The sequence below is a fragment of the Schistocerca cancellata genome, chromosome 2, assembly GCF_023864275.1.
Source record: "Schistocerca cancellata isolate TAMUIC-IGC-003103 chromosome 2, iqSchCanc2.1, whole genome shotgun sequence".
In the NCBI taxonomy this organism is placed as follows: domain Eukaryota; kingdom Metazoa; phylum Arthropoda; class Insecta; order Orthoptera; family Acrididae; genus Schistocerca; species Schistocerca cancellata.
The window spans coordinates 678,538,516-678,560,847 of NC_064627.1; the positions used below are offsets into that span (position 1 = coordinate 678,538,516).

The following is a 22,332-nucleotide window of genomic DNA, read 5'->3' on the forward strand; positions in this document are numbered from 1 at the left end:
CATCAGTAGGAAAAGGGAGAGAAGGAAACATAGTAGGTGAATATGGATTGGGGGGAAGGAATGAAAGAGGAAGCCGCCTTGTAGAATTTTGCACAGAGCATAAATTAATCATAGCCAACACTTGGTTCAAGAATCATAAAAGAAGGTTGTATACCTGGAAGAATCCTGGAGATACTAAAAGGTATCAGATAGATTATATAATGGTAAGACAGAGATTTAGGAACCAGGTTTTAAACTGTAAGACATTTCCTGGGGCAGATGTGGATTCTGACCAAAATCTATTGGTTATGAACTGCAGATTGAAACTGAAGAAACTGCAAAAAGGTGGGAATTTAAGGAGATGGGACCTGGATAAACTGAAAGAACCAGAGGTTGTAGAGAGTTTCAGGGAGAGCATAAGGGAACAATTGACAGGAATGGGGGAAAGAAATACAGTAGAAGAAGAATGGGTAGCTCTGAGGGATGAAGTAGTGAAGGCAGCAGAGGATCAAGTAGGTAAAAAGACGAGGGCTAATAGAAATCCTTGGGTAACAGAAGAAATATTGAATTTAATTGATGAAAGGAGAAAATATAAAAATGCAGTAAATGAAGCAGACAAAAAGAAATACAAACGTCTCAAAAATGATATCGACAGGAAGTGCAAAATGGCTAAGCAGGGATGGCTAGAGGACAAATGTAAGGATGTAGAGGCTTGTCTCACTAGGGGTAAGATAGATACTGCCTACAGGAAAATTAGAGAGACCTTTGGAGAGAAGAGAACCACTTGTATGAATATCAAGAGCTCAGATGGCAACCCAGTTCTAAACAAAGAAGGGAAGGCAGAAAGGTGGAAGGAGTATATAGAGGGTTTATACAAGGGCGATGTACTTGAGGACAATATTATGGAAATGGAAGAGGATGTAGATGAAGACGAAATGGGAGATAAGATACTGCGTGAAGAGTTTGACAGAGCACTGAAAGACCTGAGTCGAAACAAGGCCCCGGGAGTAGACAACATTCCATTTGAACTACTGATGGCCTCGGGAGAGCCAGTCATGAAAAAACTCTACCATCTGGTGAGCACGATGTATGAGACAGGCGAAATACCCTCAGACTTCAAGAAGAATATAATAATTCCAATCCCAAAGAAAGCAGGTGTTGACAGATGTGAAAATTACCGAACTATCAGTTTAATAAGTCACAGCTGCAAAATACTAACGCGAATTCTTTACAGACGAATGGAAAAACTGGTAGAAGCCGACCTTGGGGAAGATCAGTTTGGATTCCGTAGAAATGTTGGAACACGTGAGGCAATACTGACCTTACGACTTATCTTAGAAGAAAGATTAAGAAAAGGCAAACCTACATTTCTAGCATTTGTAGACTTAGAGAAAGCTTTTGACAATGTTAACTGGAATACTCTCTTTCAAATTCTGAAGGTGGCAGGGGTAAAATACAGGGAGCGAAAGGCTATTTACAGTTTGTACAGAAACCAGACGGCAGTTATAAGAGTCGAGGGGCATGAAAGGGAAGCAGTGGTTGGGAAAGGAGTAAGACAGGGTTGTAGCCTCTCCCCGATGTTATTCAATCTGTATATTGAGCAAGCAGTAAAGGAAACAAAAGAAAAATTCGGAGTAGGTATTAAAGTTCATGGAGAAGAAGTAAAAACTTTGAGGTTCGCCGATGACATTGTAATTCTGTCAGAGACAGCAAAGGACTTGGAAGAGCAGTTGAACGGAATGGACAGTGTCTTGAAAGGAGGATATAAGATGAACATCAACAAAAGCAAAACGAGGATAATGGAATGTAGTCAAATTAAGTCGGGTGATGCTGAGGGAATTAGATTAGGAAATGAGACACTTAAAGTAGTAAAGGAGTTTTGCTATTTAGGGAGTAAAATAACCGATGATGGTCGAAGTAGAGAGGATATAAAATGTAGACTGGCAATGGCAAGGAAAGCGTTTCTCAAGAAGAGGAATTTGTTAACATCGAGTATAGATTTAAGTGTCAGGAAGTCGTTTCTGAAAGTATTTGTATGGAGTGTAGCCATGTATGGAAGTGAAACATGGATGATAACTAGTTTGGACAAGAAGAGAATAGAAGCTTTCGAAATGTGGTGCTACAGAAGAATGCTGAAGATAAGGTGGGTAGATCACGTAACTAATGAGGAGGTATTGAATAGGATTGGGGAGAAGAGAAGTTTGTGGCACAACTTGACTAGAAGAAGGGATCGGTTGGTAGGACATGTTTTGAGGCATCGAGGGATCACAAATTTAGCATTGGAGGGCAGTGTGGAGGGTAAAAATCGTAGAGGGAGACCAAGAGATGAATACACTAAGCAGATTCAGAAGGATGTAGGTTGCAGTAGATACTGGGAGATGAAGAAGCTTGCACAGGATAGAGTAGCATGGAGAGCTGCATCAAACCAGTCTCAGGACTGAAGACCACAACAACAACAACTATGCAGTCCATCTGGGCATAGCTTCACATAACTAAAGGAATCCATAGAACTGAGATGAGACAGGACAGCAAGATTACTGATTAATGATTATTTTGTCTCAACAGACTAACACCTCCTTTCGTTCAGGCAGTTAAAGCAAGATACCCACCTACTGAAGCTTGTAATGATCCACAATCATATTTAATACTTAATGCAGCCAATGAAACATGCACAAGGTTTATGACAGCAGGAGATGCCCAACAATAATCAGCCACTTTCAAGAACTTTGTATTTTCCATTGTCAGCTGAGCACTCTGTACAAGGCAAATGGAAATAGAGCCTTTTGTGGGTTTCTGAAACAAAATTTGCAAAGTAACTGTACCTTATGTCTTTTGTGGCATCATTTTATGTCAGTTGTGGGATTTTAGCACAGCCAGTGCCAGATCCTATGTCTCGCTGAAGTTTTGTCCCATGTATCACTGGAGTAAATGCAATCAACTTTATTGATAACACAGTTTAAGAAAGAGGAAGGAGGTTCTTTATAATTCTGTAATCCATGACATTTCCTGTATTCAAACAGTGTTCCACAACATACAATTTTATCAATTGACTTTTTGTAAGTGTGTTGAAGTGCTTCAGGTTGGCTTGGGCTCCATGGTGGTTTGTTCTACTTCACCTCATGCGCCAAACACTTAAACAGGTTGCCGTCTGAACACTGCCTTTATATACCATGAATGTTGCTCGCTCAGTATTCAGTTACTGTTAAGTATTATTAATCAGGGTCCAGCTAGTCCATGCCCTGAATCTAGGTGCCTTCTTTCTACAACTTCACTCAGACTTTGCCTCCTTACAGGCTGCAGATAAAGCTACTGAAAATTAACTTCATTCTCATTCACTCCATCACATGAATAAGAAGTGGGATTCAATGCAACTTCTTACGTTAACATTAAATTAGCACTCAATACACGATAAACGAGGACAGCTACCAATTTGTATGGCGCCTCTCTGTATTATATTCAACTTGATAATTAACAATTACAATACATTTACTATCTTTGACATTTCATGTTCTTAATTTTCATGGAGCTCTTTCTTCTGCACTGCCCACTCCATGGAACTCCTATCACCACCTCAGCAGGTAGGCTCATCTGACTGCTACCCACATCCGTACAGTCACTCAATCATTAGCTCAGGTATCAGCACCTATGATTTAAAATACCTCCCAGCAGTGGGGTGCTCACCTCTAATCCACTACTTTCAGTTACAAATATTTTTCTCTGATATATGTATTTAAGGACATGATACATCTCATTCAAGGAATGGGATGTATCACTACGGCATATCTGTCTAACTTCACTGCAAGTTTACCTAATGTAGTGTTTCCTACACTAGTAGGACAGGAGCAACTAGTGAAATTGGTGATTGCTGAGCACTAACTATATACAAGACATCAGACTTATTATAAAATCAAGATTCATATTACTGCTTCATCGGTCTGGAACAATGTTATGAGGGGATTTCAAAGAGTAGTTTACACATTAATGTGGCATGCCAAGTACCTTTTTTTTGAATGCTGTATTATAATTTAAAGTGTCACAGATCCATGACACTATTTTTCAACATAGTCATCAAGTCTCAGTCAACAACTGTTGGAACATTTTGCAAATTGTTCGATTCCTCAATGATAGAAATCTGCTCCTTCATCATGGAGCTATTTGAGAACAGCTGTGTGAATGTTATCATCATTGGAAAAACCTCATCCCCCATCTCCGCACGGTGTTTCTTCAGCCTGCCAAAAAGATGGAAATCCCATGGTGCAGAATCTGGACTTCCCGATCATCATCACCCATGTCAGTGTAGCCTTGGTCATATTGTTGGCACTATTTCATTATAACTGAACATGAGAATGCATATGTTTCGTATACCACAGAATTTCAGGGAATCTGTGTGCAATTCAGACTTTCACTCACAAGAATCTTACTGTACCAGATGCTCCCCCCCCCCCCCCCTCCCGTTTATTTTCAGGCCTCTGCCACTGCATCTACCCGTCTTTCCGCACTCATCTCATTTTTTGTTGCTTTCTCCCCCACCTCTCTGCCCCACAAACACCTGATGCTGCACCTGTTGGAGTCTAGTCACTGCACACTCCACCAGACAGCATTCGTCTCTCTCCCCACTGGACACTACTATCCCTTCCCATTCCCCTTCCCCTTTGCATTCCTCTTCCATTTCCCCATTCCCCACCTCCTCCAGATTGCTGTTTGCAACCCATGTGAAGCTGCATTCTGGCCTGAGATGCTGGAGTTGGCAGTTGTGTGTGCATGTGGTGTGTGTGTGTGTGTGTGTGTGTGTGTGTGTGTGTGTGTGTGTGTGTGTGTGTGGTGTGTTTGCTTGTGTGTGTGTGTGTGTGTGTGTGTGTGTGTGTGTGTGTGTGAGTGTTTTTCCTTACTGACAAAAGAAGCCTCTGATGAAGGCTGTGGCTGAAAGCTACATGTGAGTGTCTTTCAGTCGTGCCTGTCAGCAACTTGATGTGTCTTCCTTACAGTAAACAGCAATCTACCTGTTACTACATTTTTGTGTTCCTTCCTGGAGTTTCCATGGTTTAATTTGTACAATGCATTAACAATAAATTATCACTACATGCTTAATACTATTTTCCAGCTAAATGTAATGTATTAAATTATCAGGAAAGCTACTATTTTGATAAAAGCTATTGCTTCATCAGTTATCTTAAATAGTTACTGATATCTTCTGTAGGCGACTTGCCTACAACAAATAACTGCATAGCAGTCCGGTATAATGAGTTAACGAAAAATATTTATTCGTGAAAACTCACAATGAGAAGAAACTAAAAACTACAGAGAAGTAACAAAAGCTAGGAGATCCTATAGTCTTATGGCAAAGATAAAAAACAACACATGACCAAAAAAAACTCTCGCGCACTTTTGATCTCACTTTGCACCAGACATGAAAAATATCACTGCCACACAGCCCCCCCCCCCCCTTAAAGTGTGGAGCCACAGGGATATCTTGATACTTGAATTTTATTCGATGTCCAGCTCTGGTGTGCGTCGGGTGTCTCGGGGGCGGTGACGTCGTTGTTTGTGGTGGTGATTCACCTGACTCGGATGATGTACTGAGTGGTGTTTTGGTATTCTCTGTGTCCATCATGTGTTGAAGCACAGGCATGGTGTCAGAGGTCGGAGAGGGTAAAACCCATGCTGGCTTGACACGTTCAATCGATACCTTTGTCGGAACACCATTGTACATTATGTCCACAGGTGTGCTTATTTCTACTCAGCACCTGAAATGGGCCCGTATATGGTGGTTGTAAAGGCGATTTGACTGAGTCTGTTCGCAACATTACGTGAGAGCAATTGTACAAGTCTTTGTGTACAAACACTTATGGTTACCATGGCGAGAAGGTGGCGGGCAACATATATTTGTGCAGTGACGTTTTAGCTGCTGCACCCAGTGTGTGAGGTCCTCTGATCCAGGTAGTAAGGTTGGTACTAAATAATCTGCAGGAGTCCATAGCGGCTTGCCGTAAACCATCTCGGCAACTGATGCACCAATATCGGGTTTGTGAGCTGTCTGCAGGCCTAACAACACTAATGGTAATGAATGTGTGCGAATCTAGCAGAGGTACCTTGAAAATCTCCAATATCAGCATGCACATGTCGTCCTACTTTACTCTGTTGACAAGGAATGCAGGAACGTACCCAAAGGCACGCGTCTCTTTTCATAGAAGGCCACACATAGCGGTCTGTCAGCAGCTTTATTGTAGCGTTGGCTCCTGGGTGCGATAGTGTGTGGACACTGTCGAATGCCGTCTTGTGCAATATTTCTGAAATGAATGGTTTTGGTCTGCCTTGAGAAAAGTCACACCACAGCTTCCGCTTGGAGTTAGGCACCAGAATTTGCTCGAACTTCAGACCTGCAGACGGGTCGTTTAACAGCTGTCGTAGCTCTGCATCCTTGGTCTGTTCCACTGCAAATTTATCATAGTCTATAATTTTTGAAATCCCGCAAATACATGAAAAATAGCCAGCCACTAAATTTTCTGCGCCTCTTAAATGGCGTATATCTGTCGTGAACTGACTTATGAACTCAATATAACGGAACTGTCTGGGTGAGCATTTATCACTGGTGTTTTTAAAAGCCGATGTTATGGGTTTGTGGTCTGTAAACACAGTCACTGGTCTAGCCCCTATTTGTGGACAGAAGTATCTAATTGCTTCGTAGATCGCGAGCAATTCTCTGTCATACGCACTCCACTTCTGCTGTGCAGTCTGTAACTTTTTAGAGAAAAACCATAGTGGTTGCCATTGCCCTTCTACACGCTGGTGCAGCGCCGCCCCTATTGCTGACTGGCTTGCGTCTACAACAATAGCTAGCTGTGTGTAGTGAACTGGGTGAGCAAGCAACACTGCTTTGCTGAGGCTTGCTTGAAGATCATTAAATGCTTTGTCCATTTCTTGTATCCACTTAACTATTCATCGACCTTTGGCATCGTGTCCCTTGAGTGCATCAGTGAGTGGTGCTTGCACCGCAGCCATTGTTGGTAGGTGGCATCTATAAAAATTTATTAATCCCATGTATCATCGTAGCTCTTGGTAGTTTGTCGGTTTCGGAAGGGCCTGTATCACCGCGATCTTCTCTGGCAGAGGCAATATACCTTCTGATGACACAGTATGGCCAAGGAAAGTGACTTGGTTCTTGTGCATGACGAATTTATTTTCGTTTAAAACGACTCCATAGTCAGATAGACGCTTGCGAAGTTGACACAGATGCTGTTCATGTGTTTGACTATCCGGAGAGAAAACCAAAATGTCATCAAGATAAGCAAAGCAAAATGTTAATCCCTTTATCACCTCGTCGATAAATCGCTGCCAAGTCTGTACTGTGTTCTTAAGGCCAAGAGGCATAAATAAAAACTCGAATAATCCAAATGGTGTAATCACTGCTGTCTTCTGAACATCTCTTGGAGCCACCGGTATCTGGTTGTATGCTTTCTTGCAATCGAGGACGCTAAAAATTTTCGCGCCGGCCAAAGCACATGTGAAGTCCTGTATATTAGGTACTGGGTATCTATCTGGAATGGTTCTTGAGTTTAATGCTCGGTAATCCCCACACGGTCTCCATGATCCATCTTTCTTATGTACTAAGTGTAGGAGTGAAGACCACGGACTGCCTGACCGGAGAATTATTCCTGCCTGTAACATTTCCTCGAATATCGCCTTTGTTTCTGTCAATCTCTCTAGTGTGATTCTACATGCTTGTTGTGAAACTGGTTGTCCTGGCGTGGTACGAATATAGTGAACCGTACTATGTTTAACTTCTTTTTTCTGTCTGTCAGAACATCTCCGAATCTTCTCTTCGTCATGTAGCTCTTCGGCTAGAGAGTTGCCTATCGCCTGTAGATTCTCACAAGTTGTATGCCCTTTAGTGCTTGATATTGCACTGTTGTCCATCAGATTTAACAAACATTTTCCTTGTAAGTCGACCGCCAACTCGAAATGTGCCAGAAAATCAGCGCCCAAAATAGGTTCTGATATACCAGCTATCACAAAAGACCAGGTAAACTGTTTGGAAAAACCCACATCAATCTTGCACACTTTATATCCGTACGTGTTAATCACCGAGTTATTTACTGCCTTCAAATGTGGCTGTATGTCTTTTTCATTGTGTGGCGCATGGCTGACAGGAAGCGAACTAATGTCTGGTCCAGTGTCCACCAAAAACCTTGTACCTGTAAGTACGTCTGATACATACAATCTTTTCGAAGCAGGAGGCATATGTATTGGCGACTGTTGTTGCTGACATGAAAACACTGCACTGTTTCTGTACATACCTTGGTTGTCTGAGTAGGCGCATGGTGATGTACATCTTGTAGCATCTCTCCCAAAACGTTTATGGTACCAACACACTTTACGCTCATCCTCTTGTTGACTTCGTGTTTCACGCCCAGCCCGGTCTCTCTTGCGCTTAAAGATAACTTGTGGTTGTTGTAGCGTGCGTAGTTGCGCTCACAAATCCTCTATTGCAGTTTTTAAATCTCTAATTTTGTTTGAACTTTTTGTTGTTTGTCACGTTGCGACCGCGGCACAGTTTACTGTTATATCGTCAGTTTGGTCTTGCTGGTAATGGTAGTTACCGTATGTGGCATCTGTCGACGTCATTGCGACTGTTGCAGTAGGCTCATGCGTCTCGTAGATTCTGTCTGCAGCGAGCAGCAGTTTGTCAACTGATCTTTCGTCGTATACAGCTAGTGTAGTTCTTACTTGCATTGGTAGCTGTTGTTGCCATACGTGGAGTAACAGTCTATCAGAGACTGTCGATCTATCTACCAGGCCGCGTAAATGACGCCAGTATTCTGACGGGGTCCTATCTCCCCGTTTCTCTTGGTACAGTACTTGTTTGACTCTGATGTCGACTGACTTCACACACCGAGAAATTAATTCTTCTTTTAGTCTACAGTATGCTCCTTCAGTAGGCGGGTTCACAATAATGTCAGATATCAAAACCGAGGTCTGATGGTCCAAATTACTTATCACCAACGTGAACTTCTCGTGATCACTGACTATTCTTTGTTGTAGAAATATATTTTCCATTACCGTGAACCATGTGTATGGCTGAGAAGGCATGAATGGGGGCGCCCGTAATTGCAACCGTTGAGTTAGTGAAGCGTTGAAACCAGCGGGCACTTCCATTGCTGTTACTTGCTGTGGTTGTGCTGCCATGGTTGTTGAACCATCGTCATTCCTTCGGTCTGGTATATGCTTTAAGTTCATATCTTTCGAAATATGCAACTGTAAAGTTTCTATCTCATTCTGAAGCCTATGAATTTCTTCCGTTATCAAACCGTATCGTTTGCCGTCTTCGTTCATTGCTTTTGCAGTTAATGTTCGATGTAGCTAACGAAAGATTTAAAGTTCCTTAATCGGAGGTCACCAATTATGTAGGCGACTTGCCTACAACAAATAATTGCATAGCAGTCCGGTATAATGAGTTAACGAAAAATATTTATTCATGAAATCTCACAATGAGAAGTAACAAAAACTACGAGATCCTATAGTCTTACGGCAAAGATAAAAACAACACATGACCAAAAAAAAACTCTCGCACGCTTTTGATCTCAATTTGCACCAGACATGAAAAATATCACTGCCACACTTCTAATGGTAGATCAATATTTACATAAATGTAGTGACATTTTTCAAAGAAAATAGTTACCTACAGCCAATAGCCTCCACAATATCTATATCATTAGTAAAGTTTTAATTTCTTAAGCGAATGGCAATTTTTATTCATAAGGATTCAAAACATTTCAAGATAGTTTCACTAGATTCATACAAGAGTCCATATGCCATCTCTTTTTTCCCTTACCCATAAAAGATTATAAATGATATTCCACAGCAAATTCTCATGCATGTTCATAATGAAGAAGACAAATTTTAAAACCAAGTACAACAACATATGTAAATGTAGTTGGGTGCAACTGCTGAGCACAAAAAAAAAGAAACCACACACAAAAATATTTATTACTAAAAACACCTATTTCAGAATAATTCCAGCAATTCTATAAATCATCAAAACACTCAGTAGAAAAAGTCATTATAAAATAATTTTAAAAATCCATATGATGTAGTCAAAAGTCCTTGTAAAATAATTTTAAAAATTCATTGTTCTAATAAATATATGCTAACTTCTCTATACTGCACATATTATCAAAAGTTCAGCAGTTAAAGCTTATAAATTTCTTGAACCAAATGCAGATATTGTTTTATATGCTATGGGAATAGTTGTTGATCCGGTGATCCCTGGTATTATATTGTAAAGTATTTTGAGATCAACATTTCAATGTTTCATTACATCAAAAATCAATCATGAACCTAAGTGTTATTTGAACGCCTCAGAGATTTATTAGGTATAATGTTACTGGAGCTGGTTTGGCCATGATCCCTGTGAGCTATCCAGTTACTCAGTAGTTGGTTAACATGAAATCTGAATCACTGTGCATTTTTGCTTAAGCAGTTCTGAACTAGAGGCAAAATTTATCTGGAATGCTACAAAAGTATCCCATGAAGAATTAAGACACAGACTTCAGTGTATAATCTTCTTGTATGAGAGAAACATTCAGGTTCAAAGCCACATTACAAAACAAAAATCAGATTATCACAATTAATACTCGCATACCTTAAAAGGGGAAAATTAGGCACATTCAATATGTATGGTATTCTAAAACAAAACTCCCTATTATCCCTCAAGCTGGTTCACCATTTTTCATAACAGGAGTGGGCACGCGATGCACTTTGTACATATGTAAAGAACAGCTGTCTTTATATTACCAGGGTAAACATGTATGAACAAAATTACAGCTTACCATTAGTTTAATTAAACAATAATAAAATAAATTAAAATTATGTGACCTAATCACTGTTAACTAAACAATAATAAAATAAATCTTTCATTGTATCCATTGCCACACACTGGTGGTGTTACCCCATGGTAATGGTCCATTCAAAGCATCAACTGGTGCTGTAGTTTCAGATCCCTGCCAACCACTTATTTGATTACTGTTTATCTTGTATGTAACTGCCTCATTGTAGCTTGTGCTGTTAGCTCAGTATTTGAGTCATTTTCTTGGACTAATCACAAATTTCTCACCTAGCTTGCTGTTTATTTTATAATACTGCTGCTCACATGGACGTACGATAACACAACTTATTACTGTTTTAGCTGAAGCTATAGTGAAGGAGTAGGTATGGGCTCGCAGTCATAGAACAATGATAGAATGGTAGAAAACAATGTTACGTATGAGTGGCACACTTTATACCACAGGTATGCCACCTTGAGGGTTAATGTATCCACTCTAAACTCCCAATAATGATCACTCCTCATGCCACAATATCAGTAACACAAAATCTGAAACAACAAAAATTTCCCAAAAAGATTGATTTTGGATGGGATATGAGTAAGTTTGTCTCTCTTTATGGAAGTTGAGATAATTTGTATACAACAATACAGTTTTGCAGTTGGACTGTACTTTCATGCAGTGTTTTAGCAATAACTGTCCATTATAGATAACTACATCATCTAGAAGAGCCTGTAAATAAAATAAACATTGCCACTAGGTTCTTCATACAGCACAAAATAGTATTGCAATGTAACATTTCTGTGACATGTACCCAAAGTTACTTCTGTCTCTTGTGATGAATTCTCACCTAAGATCACATTCTGCAATCAAACTTATGAAACATCCTCTGTCATCTCACCGACACATTTTGATATCACACACAAACACATTTCCTCTAGATAACTTCAGTGCAATCCTGAATAAGAAGATTTCAGAAAGTTAAGAAACACTCAATTCACCTAGTGTCTTTAACTGTGGAATCTTCATCATTTTCAAAATAACATGAAACAGGCAGGATGCAAAGAAAGTTTTATGTCCAAACTAAAATAATAAATAGAAATTCTTCATTAAAGCCATAATCAAACAATGAAAAGCCCTGGATGGAATAACAACAATAGGGAAAGGACAGGTCGCTTCTCACTGCATAGAGGAGACACCAAGTCACAGACAGGCACATTGAAAATTATACTACAAGTATTTAAGCTTTTGGATGAAGTTCTTCTGCAGAAGCAGAACTCCCTTTCATTCACATGACTGACACACACATTTGCTGCATCTGGCCCTTGCACCCGACTCTGATTGTATCTGACATGAGCAGCAATCTGCTTGAGTGGTTGGTGGGTTAAGGATTAGGCATGGAATGGGGAGGGGGAGGAATAGCAGGGTAGATTTGGGGGAAGATGTTAGTGCTGCCTGTGTGAGCATAAAGGGAGCTGGTGGGGACAGGATAGGTCTGCTAGGTGCAGCGTTTGGAGGCTGAGCTGGGGTAGCGGGAAGGCAGAAGGAAAAGAAGTAGAGAAGAGAAAAGAACTTTTAGGTGCAATGGTGGGATAGAAAGCGTTTATGTACTGAAATGGGAGCAGGGATGGGGGTAGGAGGCAGGGACTAACAAAGGTTGGAAGGTTGTGGCCCTGTGGGCAGGAGTGGGCGGCATGGGGGGGGGGGGGGGGAGGTTAGGGAATGAAGGATATATAGTAAGGAGAGTTCCCACCCGCAAAATCCAGAAAAGTTAGTATTGGTGGGAAGAATCCAGATGGCATAGACTGTGAAACAGTTATTAAATTGAAAATCATCATACTGGGTGACATGTCCAGCAACTGAGTGGTCCAGCTGTCCTTCGGCCACAGTTTGGCAGTGGGTGTTCATGTGAGCAGAACGTGTTAGTTGTCATTCCCACATAGAATGTGGCACTGTGGTTGAAGCTAAGTTTGTTGATCACATGACTGCTTTCAAAAGTGACCCTTTCTTTGATGGGGTAGGATATGCCAGTGACAGGAAGCGACAGGACTGTGGTAGAATGTAGAGGAGGAAGCATGGGACAAGTCTTTCATCTGGGTCTATAACACAGATATGAGATATGAAGTAAGGGGTCAGGAGTAGGGGGAGAATAGTGACAGACAAGAATACTGTGTAGATTGGACAGGTGGCAGAATACCATTGTGGGAGGGGTGGGGAGGATATTCCTCCAACCCAGTGGTTTTCTGCCACATACCCAATCTATACAATTCTTATCCCTGCTCCCCCACCTCACAATATTTCTTCTCCCCACTATACTCCCTATTCCTCCCACAGTGGCATTCCACTGACCACCCAATCTGCACAATCTCCTTGTCCATTCCTATTCCACCACTGCTTGTTTCATGACTCTTATTCCTGCAATAGACCAAAATTCTAGAACTGTTCAATACATGCTCCCACTTCCACCTCTTCCAGTCTTTCCACTGGCATCTCCCACCCACCCAAAGCAGGGCCACCTATGAAAGCAGTCATAAGATCTACAAACTTAGGTGCAACCATTGTACCGCATCATATGTATGCATGATGCGAAAATCAAGAAACATGCACGTAATGTCAGAAATCAGTATGTCTGGCAACAGAGTTAAGGCAATATGGAATATAGTGAAGCGAGAGACAGGACAATCAACCACAGAAGAGGATAACGTTACTATTGAATTGAATGGAAGGATTATAAATGCCAAGTTGCAGGTGGCAAATGTATTTAATAATCATTTCTTAAACATAGTAGAAAGCACAGGGACCAACAGTTCAAGAGAAAGATCACAGCCATGTGGTGAAGCAACTCTCATAAAATTATATCATACAAATTTACCACCTTCTGAAATTAAGAGAATCGTGCATTCTCTCAAGAGTAAAAGCTCTTCTGGTTTTGATGGTGTTTCCAATAGAGTACTAAAGATTTGTTCCGAAATAATAAGTACATAAGCATTGTCCAAAAAATTAAATGCATCACTAACTCAAGGCATTTTTCCAGAGAGACTAAAATATACCACTGTTGAGCCCATCTTTAAGAAAGTCAATAAGAAAAACATCAATAACTACCAGCCTATTTCTCTGCTGACATCATTTTCCAAAACTTTTGAGAAGATGATGTATTCTAGAATAATATCTCACCTTGGCAACAATAATATCCTCAGCGAATCACAGCCACTTATACGTCCACACACCAGATATTACAAGCATCAAATAACAAAACAGCACTGGTAGGTGTTTTCTGTCACCTATCCAAGGCATTTGGTTGTGTGAATCATAGTATACTCCTAGATAAATTGAAGTTTTATGGGATTGACGGAATAGCCAACCAATGGATCATGTCACATCTAACCACAAGAATGTAGAAAGTTGTACTTACTAGTATTTCAACCAACAGAAACCAGGGACATAATTCTGACTGGGGAGAAATCATGTATGAGGTTCCCAAGTATCACTGACTGGTTTTCTGCAAATGGTCTCACCCTGAATTTCACAAAGACACATCATATTCAGTTCTGCACCTCTAGGTGTACTGGACCTGTGATAAGTGTAACACTTTGTGATGAAATAATATATTGGGTGGAAACTTCAAAATTCTTAGGTGGCCATATTGATGAGAATTTAAATTGAAAAAAAAAAACACATTTTTGAACTCCTTAGACACCTTAGTTCAGCCACATTTGCACTTGGAATCATAGCAAACATTGGGGAGAGAAATCAGTATGTTGACATATTTTGCTTATTTTGATATAGTAATGTCATATGGAATAATGTTCTGGGGTAACTCATCTTTAACAAAGAAGGTATTCTGTAAGAATAATAGGTGGTGCTCAGCCGTGATCATCTTGTAGACATCTGTTTAAGGAGTTGGACATTCTGACTACTACTTCACAGTATATTTATTCCCTCATGTAGTTTGTTGTAAATAATCCACTACAGTTCAAAAGGAACAATGAGGTACATAATTACAATACTAGAAGAAAAAATGACATTCATTAGTCAACATTAAGGTTGTCTTCAGCACAGAAAGGGATGCACAATGCTGCAACAAAAATTTTTGAGCACTTACCCAGTGATATAAAATGTCTAATAGACACCAAGGTAAAACTTGAAAATAAATTGAAAAAGTTTCTCCTTGAAAACTTCTATTCCGTATAAGAATTGCGATCTTTGTAATGTGTAAAAGGTGATGGGTAGGAACTGCTAACTCAATCTGTATATGGTGATGTTTAGAGTACAAATAGATGTATAAATTAATTTGCAATATGAATGTAAAATGAATTGTTCCACATCACAACAATTTATTGTGCAAAATGATCCATGGAACATGAAAGTATCTAACTAACTAAATAGCTAACATGTCTGACTGCATGAACAGCCACCATCAAACTGGCCAAGAGAACATATCAGCCAACATTGTTTGCTTCACTTTAATGATTGCCTCACAGACAGTGCCATCGGGATATCAGAATCTTTTGCACAAAGACTAGCTATTCTGGACTGCATGCAGGAACTCTCCCTCATTCCTGTAACACCCCCCCCCCCCCCCCCCACCGAACACACACACAGGCTTCAAACTTTGTAAGTCCCTGTCCTCCATCTGCCATCCCTTCCAAACCACCACTGCACTTTCAAGTCATTTTCTCTTCTCTACCTTTCCCCCTCCATTTCCCTCTCCCCCTTCCTCCCTGTTCACAGCACAGCCTTCCAATGCTGCACCTAGCAGCCCTAACCTTTCACCACCATGTCCCTGCACAATCCAACCAGCAACACTATCATCTTCCCATACCTCTAACCTGTTATCCCTCCCCTTCCCTATCACACACCTGTCCCTACCTGCACCATCCACACCAGCAAATTGCTGCTCACATGAGGCACGGTCACAATTGGGTTCTAGTGGCTGGAGACAATAGCCATGTGCGTGAGAGGTTTTTTTTGTGTGTGAGAGTTCTACCTTGTGAGAAAGCACTTTGTTCAAAAGCTTAAATATTTCTAATATTATTTTCATTGCATCTGTCTGTGATTCAGTGTCTCCTCTATGTGGTGTGTAGCAAATCTATCCTTTCCATTCTGACCTTAATGTCACAGGTAATTTAAAAGATTAATATTCTTAATTTTTGTTATCAAATTTAGGTCATAATAGTGTTTAGTAATTGTAAATGTACATTAAGTATTCGTACAGGAAAAGAACAAAATAAGATAGGATATTATGTCTATAATAGGAAATATAAAAAAATAGTGTATCTCACTACAAGTTACCTTCAGAGTCTGACATAATGGTGTCCTTAATAAATGGCTTAGTCATTAAAAACACAGTATACTACTAAGTTAATGATGCCATGCTACCCGCTTAAGTGCGCTAATGTAACGTAACATACCTTGACCAAGGGATCCTTATTCAAATCTAAATGTGACAAAACAGTGAAGAAAGCTTTAACTGTATCATCAAATGCCCATACACGATTCATTTTTGCTCTGACCATGTAACGAATGTTACCATTTATCCCCTCAAATGAGGATGGCAGATTTTCAGGTAGTATAACAGAAAAATTATAAATATGCTCTCCTGGTGGAAGTATGATCTCCTGAGCTGAAACCAACATTTTGAATAAAGTTTAAAACCTGGTTAGTAAATGTAGGTGTAAGTAAAGACTGCATAATTTGAGGGGTCAGTACCCTTTATATCAACAAATCTCTTACTAAAATTAAGACATCAAATGTTCAACCATGATGCAAATATATTGGAACAAGGGTATAAATAAAAAGTGCAGTTGAGCCTCATGCACTGTACTTTTTGATTGTAGCCTAGTGTCACTTAGCTCTCTTATAAAAAGGTACTTGGAGTAACAGTAACATACACAGTGTGTGGGTTAAAATATTTCATTTTAGATGAAATCTGCAGGGTGGAAAAATATAACACTTCTCAAAAGGTATAAGTGGCTACATAGCATCTTCTAAACATACAAGTGAAAGACAGATTGGTTTTAAAGAGCTGTCTGACTGTATCAGTTGTTTTGTGTGAATTGTGCACTGCACAGTAATGTCTCTATTAATCTTCTCTGGTGCACTCTCAACATTACTTCTGAGTTCGTGGATGAGGCTCTGTCTAGACTAACATGTAACATTCTGTTCGTCCATTAGTTTTCAATCCAGTATCTTCCTCTTAAAAGTTATCATATGCACATACACATACTCATACCATTTGAGAACAAAGTCTGAATGGCAAAGGGCTCTGGGAAAAACGTACACCCAGTATGAATGTGCACTTTTAATTTCATCAACAATATGTTGATTGTGAGCTTATGACTGTACCTGTTACAAATCACCTGATACGTAAAACACATTACATACAGTTAACTTGTAACAACTTGTGTTTAATTTTCCATTTGAAATGAAATTTAATCATAAACAATATCTCTAAGTAATTGGAAATATATAAAAGACACTTACATGGACCACCAACTAAGAACATTTTTGTCATGAGGTAGTTTTCATGTGCTGAATATGTAGTATAGACAGTACGAGACTTGCCATCACTGTCTGTTTCTGAATCCGATTCAGTCCAGCTTACATTGGCATCACCTCTAAATTTTGCAGAAATATCTGTGTCAGAGACAATTAAAATATTGTGAAAAATTTTGAAACAATTTTGGTAAGAAACACTCATGATATAAATGCAGAAAAATAATGACACATTAAAGAAATGTCAAAATTATAGAGCAAAATATTTAATGAAACCTACACCACATAGCGGAGATGATGAGTGGCAGTTAGACACAACAAAAAGACTGTCACAAAATGACCTTTGAGCTAACAAGGCCTTTGTCAAAAACAGACCCCCCCCTCACACACACACACACACACACACACACACACACACACACAGTCTCTGGCAGCTGAAGCCACACTACGAGCAGTAGCAAATGACGGTCTATACAGGTATATAAGCCATGAGGCAAGGGACTGGAAGCAGGAGCTATGTAGGAATGGGTGAGGTTATTGTGTAGGTTCAGTGGGCAGTGGAATGCCACTCTGGGAGCAGTGGGAAGGATAGTGGGTAGCACATTTCTCATCTCAGGGCATGACAAAAGGTAGTCATAATGTAATTTAGTTGTTCCTGTCATGGGTGGTTTTGAGCCACAAAGGAAATGCTCCTCTGTGGCCAGAGACTGAGATTTTTGGAGGCTGTGGGTGACGGTATAGGAGATCTGCTTTTGTACAACATTGGGAGGACAATTACAGTCTGTAGAGGCTTCAGTGAGACCCTCGGTATATTTCGACAGGGACCGCTCATCATCACAGATGTGGCAGCCATGGGTGGCTAGACTGTATGAAAGGGACTTCCTGGAATGGGACAGGTGGCAGCTGTCGACATGACGGTATTGCTGGTGGTTGGTGGGTCTGATATGGAGAGAGGTACTGATCTACATCATCTTAGAGGAGGAGATCAAGACTGAGGACAATAGCAATGAGCAAGGCACCATGTGGTAAAGGAACAGGAACTATGGAGAGTCTGTGGAGGAAATGGTTGGTATCTTTTATATAGGAGGGTAGGTTGCAGGTAATGGGTCGTCTGTGTTGGTCTATGAGAGCAGAGATTTTCTCAGTGGGGGCACAGTAACCGGCCAAATTGGGTTTCCTGAGTGGTTTGGTTTATGGACTTTAGGAAGCATGTAGAAAATAGGGAGTGTGGGGAGTGGTAGGGATGAGGATAGAGATGGACTCCAGGGAGAGGTTCTGGGTTGGGCCTAAGGATTTGAGAAGAGACTGGAGATCCTGCTGAGTTTCTGGTATGGGTTCACTGTGGCAGAGTTTGTAGGTGGATGAAGCTGACAGCTGGCAAAGTCCTTCTGCCAGGTAATCATTGCAGTTCAAAACAACAATGGCAGAGCCTTTGTCAACAGGTAGGATCAGTTTTTAGGTGGTGGACTGTGGTTCTTTCTGCGAATGTAATGATAGTATGCATGTTTACCAATTTCAGGAATGATGGTGAGGCAAGGTTCGAGGTTAAAAAATTCTGGAAAGTTAACAGGGGGTGATTTTGGGGCAGTGAGGATGGATCATAGTTGGATGGAGGAGTGAACTGAGTCAAATAGGGTTCAACATTGGTCTTTGGTTGAGTCGGATTGGTAGGGTTGGTGGTGAGAAAGTGCTTCCACTGTAGAGACCTGGAGATTTGGAGAAGGAGAGAAGGTCTGTAACGTGTCCTGGATGACTGAATTTGGGAGTGAGGCCAAAGGTGAGGCCTTTGAAAAGGACTGATATTTCTGCAGGGCCAAAGCTTTTGGAGGAAAGTTTCATGACTGTGTTTCAGGTCTGTTCAGGTTCTGGAGTCTGTGTGCTGGTGGGAGCGGGTTTTGGAGGCTGGTGTAAATGTAGAAGGTCTGTGAGACAGGTTTTGTCAGCTATGAGGGGCCATGGAGGAGGTTTGGAGGTTATTGTATAGGTGGCGGACAGTGATAGCCTGAGGCGGGAGTAGGAACTGAGCAAGGTGGAACTTTTTTGAGGTGGCGTTGTGCATTTTGCTCTAGGTACTGGAAGGTAAGAGTTTCAAATGGATGTGTTTTATGGGATCCAGGAACTTGGGATTGCATAGCTGGAGAATTTTACAGATGGATAGGAGATATTGCAAGGAGATTTGGGCCTGATTGCTATGGCTTTGCTGGGCTACGTTGGGGAGGGCTAAGGATTGGCAGAATCTTTACAGGTGGATATCATAATGGAAGGAATGGTGACAGATGGAGAAGGGTAATTTTATGATAAGACCGTTTGGGAGGATTCCATGCAGGAACAGTACATGGGACTGAGTTCTGGCTAGAGATAATGAAACTTAATTATTGATGCAGATGGAAGAAACAAGGATCGAAGGTGGTGGGAAAATGCTTAAATACATAATAGCATAGAATTGTGTCTGAAAAAATTTCGAAAATAATAGCTTCTCTCCATCCATAAAATTCTCATGCTATCCAATCCCAAATTTCTTGATCCCATAATACACACTGAAACTCTTGCCCTCCAGGACCTACAGCAACATGCACAAAGCCACCTCAAAAAACTTTCCACCTTGCTCAGTTCCTACTCCTGCCTTGGGCTATCACTGGCCACCAACTCTACAATAACCTCTGAAACTTCTCCATGGCCCCTCATAGCTGACAAAACCTGTCTCTCAGTCCTACTACATTTACGTTACCCTCCAAAAACCCCTCCCACCAGAAAACAGAATCCAGAACCTAAACAGACCTGAAAAACAGTCATGAAACATTCCTCCAAAAGCCTTAGCCCTGCAGAAATATCAGTCCTTTCCAAAGGTTTCACCTTTTGCCCAACCCCCAAATTCAATCATGCAGAACTTGTTAACCCTTTAACTGCTCTGGACGTGTTAATGCGCACCTTTGTACTTTTCCTTGTGTGTGCTGAACGTGTTTATGTGCGCCGTCAGTCCTTCTACCTGGTACTCTACACATAGACACATTCGGAATACCAGGTAGAAGGACTGGTGGTGCATGTAAACACGTTCAGCACACACAAGGACAAGTATAAAGGTGCATGCATTTACATGTCCAGAGCAGTTAAAGGGTTAAAGACCTTCTCTCCTTCTCCACATCTCCAATTTCGTTCAGTGGAAACAGTTTTTCGCCACCAACCCTATCAATCAGACACAACCAAAGATCAATGTTTAACCCTGTCTGACTCAGTTCACTCCTCCATCAAACCATGATCCACTTCCACTGCCCCCAAATCACCCCCTGTTAACTTTCCAGAATTTATTAACCTCAAACCTTGCCTTACCATCATTCCCCAAATCTCTCAACATGCAAAGAAACACATAGAACCATAATCCACCACCTACAAAAATTATTCCAACCTTATAATCCTACCTGCTGACAAAGGCTCCACCACCGATTTTTTGAACTGCAATGTTTACCTGGCAGAAGGACTTCCCCAGCTGACAGATTCATCCACATACAAACCCTGCCACAGTGACACCATTCCAGAAATCCAGCAGAATCTCTAGTCTCTCCTAAGATCCTTAGGCCCATCCCAGAACCTCTCCCTAGAGCCCATCTCTCTCCTCATCCCTACCACTCCCCACACTCCTACTTTCTACATGCTTCCTAAAGTCCATAACGCCAACCGCTCAGTATACCCCACTGTGTTCGGTTCTGTGTCCCCACTGAGAGAGTCCTTGCTTTCTTAGACCAACACCTTCAGCAACATCTGCAACCTACCTCCTATATAAAAGATACCAACAATTCCCTCCACAGACTTTCAACAGTTCCTGTTCTCTTAGCACCTGGTGCCCTGCTTGTCGCTATTGATGCCATCTCCCTATACACTAACATCCCTAATGTCCATGGCGTTACCACTATTGAACAATACCTTTCCCAATGCCCAATGGAGTCTGAACCAACAACCTCCTTCCTAGTCACCATGACCAACTTTATCCTCATCCAAAATTACGTCTCCTTTGAAGGCATTACCTACAAACAAATCTGGGATATATCTATAGGCACCCACATGGCATCATCCTGTGCCACCTATTCATGGACCATACAGAGGAATCCTTTCTAAACACCCAGTAATGAACCCATCATCTTGCTCACATTTATTGATGACACCATGATGTAAGGTAAGGACACACTATCCACATTCCTCAACACCTTCTCCCACATTCACTTCACTTGATCCTACTCAACCCAACAAGGCACCTTCCTCAGTGTTGACCTCCACCTCAAAGATGGTTACAACAGTACCTCTGTCCATATCACACCTACCAACCACCAGCAATACCTCCAATTCCACAGCTGCCACTCTTTCCATACCAGGCAGTCCCTTCCATAAAGCCTTGCCACCCATGGCTGTCACATCTGTGGTGATTAGCAGTCCCTTTCAAAATATATCGAGGATCTCACTGAGGGCTTTACAGACTGTAATTATCCTCTCAGTCTTGTACAGAAACAGACCTCCCACACCTCATCTTTCCAGTCACACACAACATCCCAAAATCCCACCATCTGGCCACAGAGGAGCATTTCTCTTGTTGCTCAGCACCACCCAGGACTGGAGCAACTGAATTACATTCTCCACCAGGCTTTTGACTATGTCTCATCATGTCCTAAAATGAGAAATGTGTTATCCACTATCCTTCCAACCACTCCCACAGTGGCATTCCACCACCCACCAAACCTTCACAACATCCTCGTCCATCCCTAAACAATCCCTGCTCCCAACCCCTTGCCTCACAGCTTATGTCCCTGTACAGACCAAGATGCAAGACTTGTCCCATACATCCTCCCACCAACACCTGCTGCAGTTTGGTCACAAGCATCACCTAACCCATCAAAGGCAGGGCCACCTGTGAAACCAGTCATGTGACCTACAAGCTAAGAAGCAACCACTGTGCTGCATTCTATGTGGGAATGACAACCAAAAAGCTGTCTGTTCGCATCAATCACCATTAACAAACTGTGGTTAAGAAACAACTGGACAAACCTGTTGCTGA

The 22,332-nt window shown here is 41.2% G+C and overlaps 1 protein-coding gene across 1 annotated transcript in view; it reads right to left on the reverse strand.

Annotated features, from left to right (window-relative positions):
• The window catches only part of LOC126162419 (arrestin domain-containing protein 3-like), a 171,482-nt gene that overhangs the window by 126,870 nt on the left and 22,280 nt on the right, over nt 1-22,332 (reverse strand). The window contains exons 2-3 of the mRNA XM_049918918.1: nt 17,280-17,432; nt 16,208-16,419 (exon numbers count right to left, since the gene is read on the reverse strand). Of these exons, the coding sequence (XP_049774875.1) occupies nt 16,208-16,419; nt 17,280-17,432 (365 nt within the window). The remainder of the gene's footprint in view (nt 1-16,207; nt 16,420-17,279; nt 17,433-22,332) is intronic.